Source organism: Cynara cardunculus (genome assembly GCF_001531365.2).
Source record: "Cynara cardunculus var. scolymus isolate 2C chromosome LG 15, CcrdV1, whole genome shotgun sequence".
In the NCBI taxonomy this organism is placed as follows: domain Eukaryota; kingdom Viridiplantae; phylum Streptophyta; class Magnoliopsida; order Asterales; family Asteraceae; genus Cynara; species Cynara cardunculus.
Window position 1 is genome coordinate 12957751 of NC_037542.1, and position 11521 is coordinate 12969271.

The window sequence follows — 11521 nt, forward strand, 5'->3', positions numbered from 1 at the left end:
CAGTGAAATAATAAGAGGTGAATCAGTAGACATTTTAACCCATGGCTCAACTAAACAGTAAAAAAAATAGCAGGTTTGAACCCAAATCACTAAACATATAGAAATGAAAGTTGAATCGCTAAACACATACTAAAGTTGAGAGATGGTACCTTGAATCGAACGTTGTGTATTCAACAGTGCTACAATCGGTTCTTCAACAGGTGCTACAATCGRTTCTTCAACGGATGCGATTGTTGGTTCGATCAACTAGAGGGAAACGATAAGGGGTGAATCGAGAAGAGAGAATGACCGAATCGATGGACATGGACAGTACCTGGAGGATGAGAAGGCGAATGAGAAGGCGAGGGATAATATTGGAAAAAATGAGATCTGAATCGTATAGGGTTGGGGTAGATGAAGGAGCGATTAAGAGGAAAAATATCATTCAGACCTTTTCTAAAAGTCTTGCCAAACAAGATTAGGTCTGACCGAATCAGACCCTTACCTCTTAATGGTATCATTCAGATGTAAACAAACAGCCCCATAGACTTGCATTAATGAAAAATGTATTTAGCACGTGCAAGAAACCATAATTTTAAAAAGTTGAGTGTTTATTTTGTAAACATAAGAACTTCAGATCCTATATAATACCAGGAAAAAGGCCGTAAAGTAGAGCAACGAAAAGGCAAAACCTCCGCCCCCAAGCTACTTCCCCTCGATCGGACTCCATCGTACCGAACCTGGCACTCCACTCTGCTACCGCGCTGACGAGGTAAGTATGGCAGCAGCCCTGTGTATTTAGTTTCTAATTATGAAAATGGTGATACCTGTCTTCAAACATGGTTTTACATTTTGAAAGTTTAAAACTTTGATATGTGAACGTTTAATTGATAATTTGCTACTTGATGCGCTTGTTTGTGAAAATGTGAACGTTGAAAGTTAAAACCTCGATTCGGTGGATTACTAGAATTGGAATCCTAATCAGGAATGGTGTATGATGATATCTGCGAATTTGTTCGAAGTTTATGTGTTAATTTTGGCTTTATGGAATGATGGATTTATGATGTCCAGATGATGACACAACCCGGTAGGATGACAATGGTTGCCATTTTTTGATCTCTCTACAGGACGATTTATTGAACTCATTTAAAACATGGGTGATAGTCAGTATTCTTTCTCTCTCACAACTTTCAGGTATAATCTATCTGTCTATTTCTTCTTCGGGGCAGCTCTAGTTTCACTTGAAATTGAAATGCCAAAAGTACTAGAAGCCGTGATCTTACAGCTACTTCTGTTGTTAGTCCTTCTGGGAAGCTTGTTCAGATTGAACACGCCCTAACAGCTGTTGGTTCTGGTCAAACATCTTTGGGAATTAAAGGTGATTTGAGCTTGTGTTTGTGGTTATTATTTATATGGTTATTCTGAAATAGCACACGGGGCTTGAGGAAAAAAAAGAAAAGGAAGATGTTTCTCTATTTAAATCTGATATATCATCAAGTGAAATAACTAAAACAACGTCATTGTATAGATCAGTTATTTTCGTCCTCTCATGATTCCAAAATTTAGGAACATTTCTTTAACCATTATGTTGGAACTGTTGGTGTCAATGTTTGTAGTTTTGGTCTGGCAAGGTCTGCTGACGCAGTTTCTCATTCATTAACATTGTTGTTCTATTGGTTACTTGTTTACCTGTTTGATTGCAGCTGCCAATGGTGTTGTCATTGCAACGGAAAAGAAATTACCATCCATTTTGGTTGATGAGAGTTCAGTGAGTTTTCCTCCTTAAAAAACTTTTTGTTATCAGCCTTCCTGTTGTAGCAAATGCACCATGGGTTCTACTTTCTGTAAACGAGGACTATTATTAGAAAAATATATGTTCTTACAGTTTTTTTACTTAACTTATAGAACATCATGGTTGGTTATATTTGGCTCTTTAGATGTAGCTGTATGGTACTTAATAAGCACGGGTTTGTAGAATCAAAGATTGGTAGTTGAAACCTGAAAGTGGACGAATGAAAGAGAACATAACAGTAATTCTACTCGCTGCCTCCTCTTAGTTTATTTAAAATCTCTACGAGGTGCCCCAGGGATTGAACATCGTCGACATGCTGAAATTTAATTCATCCAAGCAATAAACCGAGGATATTCTTTTCCGAATAGTTTATTTACTTATAAAGTGCACCACTTTCTTGGAAAAAGTTGTTTATAGTCCTGCTGACTGGCTTACACGTGCAAGTAAAGCACAAGCCATTGACACACGTAGAGGTGTTGGGCATGCTAGCTATTTGTTACTAAAGAGCTGATATGCTGATTGCAGTAATATTTGGAAAACAGGTCATTACTGATAATATTTGTGGCTTGAATGTAACGAGCAATTGTAACGAATATCTGGTGAAGGTTACACTATTTATTTGTGGATTTCTGTTTGTGAGAAATGCAACTAGGAGAATCATAGTTGAAAATAGCATCATAAATGCAACTAGGAGAATCATAGTTGAAAATAGCATCATAAATGCAAATAGGAGAATCATAGTTGAAAATAGCATCATATAATACCAGATGGGTAATGCTTGGAGCAGTGACGTAATGAATGTTATTCTGTAGGCAATCTTCTCCAATTCATAGAAGTTTGAATCCAATACTAAGCTGAAAATTTAGATTCCACAATTACTTACTTTAGGATATACAAACTTTGAATGGTAAAGGTGAGAACCGGACTCATGGATGAATTTTTGTTATCGAGACTCCAAAGTTCAAATCTGAAGGAAGCTTCCGTTATTTTTTCACTTCTGTCCTGGCGTTGTCTTGCATGATATAACATGCACCTTTACATTTCATTTGCTTGCTTATTTGGCTATTCTTCTGACGCAAGTACCGGTCTACTTGTTGGTGTCTTGTTTCGATAGCATTTTTCCTCTTTGATTTTTCTTTTCTAGTAAAACCAAAAAGAGATGGTTCATTATTCGATTCTGATATCCGGTTTTTTCGATTTCAGGTGCAAAAGATTCAGATTTTAACTCCTAATATCGGAGTGGTATATAGGTATGCTTTCATGTCTGGCTGCCTCAAATAATTTTTGTTGTATACACACACTTACACACATGCACCCACATCTGTTGGAAAGCTTTATGAAGAGCATCAAGGAATATTTATTTATTTTATGTTTTAAAGGTGTAGCCGTGTAGGGTTTCATAAATTTTCTAAAACTAAGTGCTTTTAGCAACAAATGTTTTTACCAACTGGGTTTGATTTTCTTTTTGGTCAGTCCTTGACTAGATGGTAGTTCATAGCAGTTTGTACCACTTAGTTTGTGCATAGTTAATGCTACTCTTCGCTTGTGTACATAATCAAGACTGACAGACACATATGCGTATTATGTGCTCCAGAGGCAAACTGTAGTTTATGCTTGTCCTTGACATTTCACTTCTGTGCAGTGGCATGGGGCCTGATTCTCGAGTTCTGGTCAGAAAGAGTCGGAAGCAAGCAGAACAGTATAACAGACTATACAAAGTACTATTTTTCACTCTTGTTATGCCTGATTTTCTGCATGCATTTGCTATGTGCTACATTTTCAACTCTTCAAGGAATTGTTACAGTTCTAAATGACTTATTCAGAGAAATAAGGAATTTATTATTTGATTGTGTCCTCCAGTTTATGTTGTAACTGTATCCTGTGCTATTAAATAATACCAGATGTCCAGCAGGAAAACTGAAGCTATATGTTGTTAAAAAAGAAATGTTTAGTATTTATATGTGAGTATGTGACAACTGAAAGCTGTTTCAATGTCGTCAACACTACTATAATGAGTGAATGTCTTGACTATCATTAGTCTGGGTAGCAACTAGGAATCACTTGCACTCCATTTGATTGAGGTCTATCATCTAAGACCAGTATCAAGAGTGGATTTGTTGCTGTTCATAGAATGGCTTACTACCTATATGGTACATTTGGTTCATGAGATTCCGATGGAATTGGTCTGAATTGGAATGATCAATTCCATTGACCGACCAACGTTATGTTTGGTTGGTTCTTTCTAAGGGAAGGAATCTCTAAAATCCTTTGAATTCCACCATCCACAGAATTGTTCAATCCTTCATGTTGAGGAAGGAATTCAAATCCATTCCATTGGAATCTATTCCAAAATACAAAAAAGCCCTTAAAAGCCCCTTCTCTTCCAGACAGTGGTTCGCGTTTTAGGAGCTCTTATACCTCTATATTTACTTCCATTTGACTGTTGAGGTTGGGCTTAAGTTCAAAGGCTCTTTTAAGTTGCTTAAAGGTTGTGATACTGGTATTTGCAGGAACCAATCCCAGTTACACAACTTGTAAAGGAAACTGCCGCTGTTATGCAAGAATTTACTCAGTCAGGGTTAGCAGGTTTTTTTTTAAATGACGTTCTTGTAGAACATAAACAACATTATCTGTCTGAGCATCTATTGTGTTTTGATGTTTGGCTTATTGTTCTTTAAACGAGATGTAGTAAAACACAAAGTGTATCTGATCTTTTACATATTCAAAGAATGACATGACCAAAGCATACAAAACAAAAGCTCTCTTAGAGTAGACATCTTATAAGGGTATAGGAAATCGTAAGCCGACAGAAAGAGCAGGCAAACTTGGTTGATTCATCGTAACCAATATGGTTTAAACAACCAGAACTGGAAATACCAGATTAACCTGAACAGTAGATTCTCTTTAAGCAAGATATGCTCATAACACCTAAACAAACTGAGTAAAACTTGGCAAGATTTAGTTACTCAGGAGACCTCACTCCAGTAAAACATATTCAGGAACCCAATGCCATTTGGTGATGGCCCCATAGAATTATCTTTGCTCTTCTTGAATTAAGGAGAGAAGTGTTGGCAACACTGAATTGACAAACATTTTATTCTTTTTGTGTCGGAACCTGGAGTCTTGCTTGTTGAATTAAGAACATGAAGGTCTAATCTATATACCTATTCTTGTAGTGGTGTAAGACCTTTTGGTGTTTCACTCCTTGTTGCTGGATTTGACGACAAAGGTCCTCAACTATATCAGGTATGTGACCCGATATGATGCTCATCTTGGATTTGTCAGCACTATTGCTTCTTTACTAAAATCTAATGCCTGCAGCATGTTTGACTAATTATAGTTGATCTTTTTCATGATTTCAATTGTTTCAAAAAGTTAATTGCTGTCCTTTTTTATAATAAACCAAAAGCAAGCTTTTTGAAGAGCTAATCTATGGCAACCATCTAACTTGGTAGATGTGCTTCCTCTCAGCAGGATTAATGGTCATTTTGATGTTTGCTACATGCTTACTCACTGTTAAAGATATCTTTTATGAAGCTTATATTAGTGACCTTTGTTCGTGATATATAATACGAGGCTCATGTTTTACTAATTCGTTTTATTCTATAGATCAGTTCAACATTCTTTCCTATGTTTTACTGTTGTAGTTGGTATCTACCAATACATTTTTCTGCATCATATGCCATTGGCTTTTTGATGATCTCCAGATTATGACTTCACTAGAAATTTAAATCTGTATATTACAGGTGGATCCCTCAGGTTCATACTTCTCCTGGAAAGCTTCGGCTATGGGAAAGAATGTGTCTAATGCTAAGACATTTCTGGAAAAGAGGTATAGCATTATCAGTTTTCAGATGGATATTAACTTTTGATTGGACGTCTTTTTCTTCTGTGCAGTTTTATAAATTTGGCTGATTAAATTAAAACATTTATTTAATTTTTTTTGTGTTAGTACATATGATTACATGTTGACTTTCAGGGGACCAGATAGCAACCTTAGTTCTTTGTTTCATTATGTGTATTTTGACTATTCCTTGTAACCATCATCATCATCATCATCATCCATCTCGTCATCTCTCTCATCATCATAACATAACACCTCCATCTTCTTTATGCTCCATCCTTTTCTTGTGAAGATAGGTTTCTTTCTTAGGTTCATTTATTTATTCCTTTATAGTAATCTACCATGGAGGATGAATTAGATTCATTTGTTTGTTTTTATAAATTTTATTCGATAGTAGGGTTTGACCTTCGAGACTCCCAATATGCTTGTCTGTTTTCTTGTCTGCGACTACAAAGTTGAGAGCCATCAACTTTTGTGATTTTTGCCATTCCTATGCTCTGCTCAACATTTTCCGTTTTTAATGTAGAAAATGCACCACCAAAGTTTATGTTGCTACTTGCCTGATCTATTTCCAGTCAATCTACATGTTGAGTTTTCTGGCTTGTTTCATGGGTGTTTTTTTTGAAAGGGTGTCCCAGTGGCCACTGGACTAATCTCGGTAAATTGTGACTGCAAGAAATCAGCCCTGATAAACTCAGTGGCCACAATTGTTGTGTATACCTGGAATCGAACCCTGGACAGATGGGATATTCCACCGCATCCCCCAGGATCTCAACCACTATGCCACAACCCTTGTGGTTTTGTTTAATGGGTGTTTTAGCAGCTAATAAAGATAGATGTTTCTTGTAGGTACACTGATGATATGGAACTTGACGATGCAGTCCACACGGCAATTTTGACATTGAAGGAAGGGTAAGCTTCTTGCTTGTTTAAGTGTATCTATTGGTATAATGCTTCTTATTAATGTGAAAGACATAATTAGTCGTCAGATCATTTTCGTGTGTAATTCTTGTCAAATGTTTTGAAGAAATGGCATAACCTAGTTCTCTAGTTCCTAGCTGTTGTATAATTCGACATATTGCATGAATTCTCAGTTTGTTGCATGTATACGGGATAGTATTTAGTTCAATGGTAGATTCTTTTTAAGGAAGATTCGTGTTTTATCACAGATTTGAAGGACAAATCTCTGGCAAAAACATCGAGATCGGGATTATTGGTGCCGACAAAACATTCAGGCAAGTTTACCTTTTAGCATACAGCTGTATTCAATGTTTTTCCTCCCCTTTAATTATAAGGTTTACTATCTGGCATGCATTTTAGAAGCCATTTGATCTAATTTAAAATTGTCATTGGCATGTACTTTTAAGTAAAATGTTTGACCATGTGTAAAATACCCAAAATACCCTTCCATAAATACAAATAAAAGAATCTTATGAATCCAAATAAATAACAATGGTTATGTCTAAATAGATAATTTTAACTAGAAACATCCCCAAGAAAGATGAAGGGAAATGTCGTAATTTTCAGATTACATACCTTATGCTGCTAATAACCTTTGATTATCTATACTATCTTATAAAGTATTTAGATAAAACTCTTAAATTTCAAGTTTAAAATCTATGAAACATTCTGGACCTATTTGTTAGCAACTTAATGAGCTTAATGAAACTCATAGCTTATTCGGTCAACGTAGTTGTGGCTTAATGATATAGAAACCAGGGGAGTTTTATGCAGAAAACCAAGGGGATGTTTGGGATTGCTTATTTTAGGTGTTTTTTTGACTTGTTTCAGTCTGGCACCGGTGATAAGTTAAATGCCAATGTTTGGATGAGGTAAAATAAAACTGCTTATATCGGTGTCAAACCGGTAATAAGCAGTTTTTGATAAGTTAATCCTTCTTGACTTATGAAAAACTGCTTATTACCAGTTTACCATTTTAACCTTGTTTTATTAATGTTTGTTAATTATTAATCTTATTGATATAAATTATTAATCTTATTAATATAAATTTTTGTCAATAATATGGAAGATTGTCTTATTTGGTCATTTTACATATATAAACAAAATTTGCCAAACACTAAAAAATAACTTATCAGCTTATTGTTTTTTGGTACCACTATAAGCTAATCCAAACACTTTTTACAAAACTCTGTTTTGATACCATATAAGTTAATAAGCACTTTTACAAAAAAAACATAAGTTGTTTTAAATAAGCAATCCTAAACACCCCCAAGTTTTTTTTTCTTCCAAATATGCCCCATCCAATTATAAAATACACTCCCTCCATCTATGTAAAAACCCTCCCAAACAACTAGGTTAATCCACACAAGCAACTTTATCTATATAGAACTTAATGGAAACCAACCAAACAATCCTTTAGTACAAATTATTAATGCATTAAAGAGTTCCCTATCTCACCATTAATCCTTCTAAAAGAAATAGAATCAAAACAATTTTAATGGAAACCAACCAAACAAACCCTTGATACAAATCGCTAATGCATTAAAGAGTTTCCCATCTCACCATTGATCCTTCTAAAAGAAATAAAATCAAAACAGTTTAAGCACATTTAACTATTTATGTATAAATGTATATGAGTATAGATGAATGTAGTTCCCATCTTGTTCAAACACAAGTTTCAGACATATTTAATGGGTTGCATTAATTTTTGTTCTCTGTTTACAATTTTGCATCACGCTTCATCACATGGGTACACACCTAGCATTGACTGAGCTCCTAAAACCGCGTTGTTTCAATGTTGCAGAGTCTTAACACCGGCCGAAGTTGAAGACTACCTACAAGAAGTCGAGTAATTAGTATTTCGCTTTCCTTTTGATGTCGGTGAAACTGGAACGAGAAATGGAATGTGAAATAGATTAAATGTTCTTTGGTTTTAAAAATATGTGACGGTTCTACGGTGTCTCTAGAGAAAATATCGAATTTGCAACGTTTTGTTGTGAGTTTAGTTCAATAAAATTGTCTAGGCTCAATATCTTTTGTATTTCAAATAAATAAATACAAATGCATATAAAACTTAAAATATTGTATGTCTAATACATAACGAGTCAAACAATTCAAACCACACAAGCAACATAGTAACAACGTAAGCAACATAGTAATAGGAGCTATGTTGTCGAGACAAGAAAACTCAAGCAGAAAACCGTTGGAACCGTGGAATCAAGAAGAAAACTCGAGTTGTTGAAGCTTTTTGGACTTGGAATCGATGAGAAGAGATTTGGACTAGGAATCGATACCAAAATTTGACCTAATTGTTTCTATTTTTGATTTAATCGGTTTCTTTTTTGTTTGCATGGCTAAGTTTGGTTGCAAATAGCTCACATAAATGATAGAACAAAAGCACAAATAGAATTTAAATTAAAAAAAGGAGTTTAAAAGAGCTCAAAAGGAAAATCGGTAATAGCTATTACTGTGGTATCAAAATAGCATGGTCATTAGCGGTAACAACTATCGTTATTTGTGGTACCACTATAATACATTGTTAGTTTGATCTGGACCGCTATCCGTTATTTTATCAGCACTATAACAATGTTAAATTATTAACAGCGTAACATCCACCAAAGTATATGGAAAGGGTTTATGTATCAAGTGATAATAGAACCAAATCCTTGTTAAATTTCAATGATTTACCAAGGGAAAATTGCATCAAAATGGAACCAACTTTCACCTGATTCTTATTTTAGGGAACCAACTTTCAAAATCATTATTTAGGAGTCTTTATCAAACTTTTTGTTTATTTAAGGGTCTGGTTGATCTGTTGAACAAGTAACAGGTAATTTAAGGGTCTCTATCAAACTTTTGGTTTGATTTGCCAAATTTGATTTAAACTTTAATATTGTTACGAATTGGTAAGATATAAAAATCTTGAATGTGATATTTAATATTTATTTTTTTATTGCATCAATTGATTTTTTTCTATTAAATTGATTTTTTTGCATTAGTAAAAAACAATTTTTATTGTGGTAATTTGGATTTTTTTTAAATCTTCAATTTAATATCTGAATTTTAAAAAAAAGGAGATTTGAAATGAAAAATATATTTTATTGCATTAATTTTTGAAAAAAAAAACGAATTTTAGTGATTTTTTTATACTTATTTTATAAGTTAGTTCTCAAAAATAAGAATCAGGTAAAAGTTGGTTTCATTTTGATACAGCTACTTAAAAAAAACTATTTTGAAGCGCACACACAAATTAGGAAGAGAAAAGTCTAAAAAAAACTCAATGGACTTTAGTGTTTGGAATGATTAAGTACTTGAACAATTTTTTGGAACAAATAAGTCATTGGGCAATTTAAAACATGTTAAATAACCCATTGGACAATTTTTTGAAACAAATAAGTCATTGGACAATCCAAAACATGTTAAATAACTCCTTGGACTTTTTTAAAACCTGTTGAATACATTCTTATGACTTGTACAACTAGTTAATGTGGTAAAATAATGAAAAAAGTCCGAAAAAAGCCCCAATGAACGTTCATATTTTGAACGATTAAGTCCCTAAACATTTTTTGAACCAAAAAATATTTAGATCTATAAAATTAAACAAATATAACAAAAAAAGTACTTACATTTACAAAAAAAAATACTTAAATTTACAAAAAAAAATAAAAAAAATTATAAAGAATTATTGATTAAATTTATTTTATTTAAAAATAAAAAATATCGCGTATGTGATTTTTTAAATTAAAAAAATATTTAAAAAGATTACTGGTGAAATTTATTTTAATTAAAAATAAAATATATTACGTATATGATTTTTGAAATTAAAAAAAACAAAAATTTAAAAATAATTATTGATGAAATTTATTTTAATTAAAAATAAAAATATATTAGTTTTAATTAAAATAAATTTCATTAGTAATCTTTTTAAATCTTTTTTTTAATTTAAAAAATTACATACATATATTTTTAATTAAAATAAATTTAATAATAATTTTTTTTAATTTTGTTTTTTAAATTACTGATAAAATATATTTTAATTTTAATTAAAATAAATTTCAACAGTAATTTTTTTAAATATTTTTTAATTTAAAAATCACATACATGATAAATTTTATTTTTAATTAAAATAAATTTAATAATAATTTTTTTTAATTTTTTTTAGTTTAAAAAATTACTGACAGAATATATTTTTGTTTTAATTAAAATAAATTTTATCAAAAATCTTTTTTAAATGTAATTATTTTTTTGTAAATATAAGTATTTTGACTTTGACTTAATCGTTTAAAATATGAATGTTAATTGGGTTTTTTTGGATTTTTTTCCACTATTTTACCACTTTAACTAGTTGTATAAGTCATAAAAATATATCCAACAGGTTTTAGAAAAGTCCAAGGAGTTATGTAACATGTTTTGGATTGTTTTATGACTTATTTGTTCCAAAAATTGTCCAATGAGTTATTTAACATGTTTTAAATTGTTCAAGGATTTATTTGTTTCAAAAAATTGTCCAATGAGTTATTTAACATGTTTTAAATTGTCCAAGGACTTATTTGTTCCAAAAAATTGTCCAATGAGTTATTTAACATGTTTTGGAATATTCAAAAACTTTTTTGTTCTAAAAAATTATCAAAATACTTAATCATTCCAAACACTAAAATCTATTGGATTTTTTTAGACTTTTCCCAATTAGAAAAGGAATCAATAAATCTTTACCTTTCACCTCAAAAATCTTGAAACAAGATCACACATGGAAAGGGGAAGACAACAATATTTGGTGATCTTGTTTTCGTTTTCACCGTGCTGACTGATTTCAAGAAAAAACCTAAACACGATTGGGCCCCACTTATTGATTTCATTACTACCATCGTCGGCGTTGATATCATTATTTTATTGATTAATAGTAAAATAATATGAGCTTCCCGCGATCTGACCCAAAAGCTCAAGAA

General features: G+C 32.3%; 1 protein-coding gene across 2 annotated transcripts; it reads left to right on the forward strand.

The window, feature by feature from the left end:
• Window positions 1-651: 651 nt before the first annotated feature.
• Window positions 652-8535, forward strand: LOC112527711 (proteasome subunit alpha type-2-A). Of its 2 annotated transcripts, none has more exons than XM_025138485.1 (12): window positions 652-751; window positions 1107-1173; window positions 1281-1357; window positions 1683-1747; window positions 2975-3021; window positions 3414-3489; window positions 4282-4349; window positions 4948-5017; window positions 5518-5603; window positions 6465-6527; window positions 6785-6850; window positions 8380-8535. In XM_025138485.1, the coding sequence occupies exons 2-12, from the start codon at window positions 1133-1135 to the stop codon at window positions 8426-8428; spliced, it is 708 nt and encodes a 235-aa protein (XP_024994253.1). In that variant the 5' UTR covers window positions 652-751; window positions 1107-1132; the 3' UTR covers window positions 8429-8535. The 2 variants fall into 2 exon arrangements, with proteins under 2 accessions (XP_024994253.1, XP_024994254.1); XM_025138486.1 differs by having other exon boundaries at window positions 667-751; window positions 1051-1173.
• The last annotated feature ends 2986 nt before the right edge of the window (window positions 8536-11521 follow it).

Bases quoted from the DNA above. Each gene is read 5' to 3' on its own strand.
- LOC112527711 (XM_025138485.1), top strand. From the start codon at position 1,133: ATGGGTGATAGTCAGTATTCTTTCTCTCTCACAACTTTCAG. The intron at 1,358-1,682 runs GTGATTTGAGCT...GTTTGATTGCAG, and splicing joins AACATCTTTGGGAATTAAAG to CTGCCAATGGTGTTGTCATT. The intron at 5,604-6,464 runs GTATAGCATTAT...TGTTTCTTGTAG, and splicing joins AAGACATTTCTGGAAAAGAG to GTACACTGATGATATGGAAC.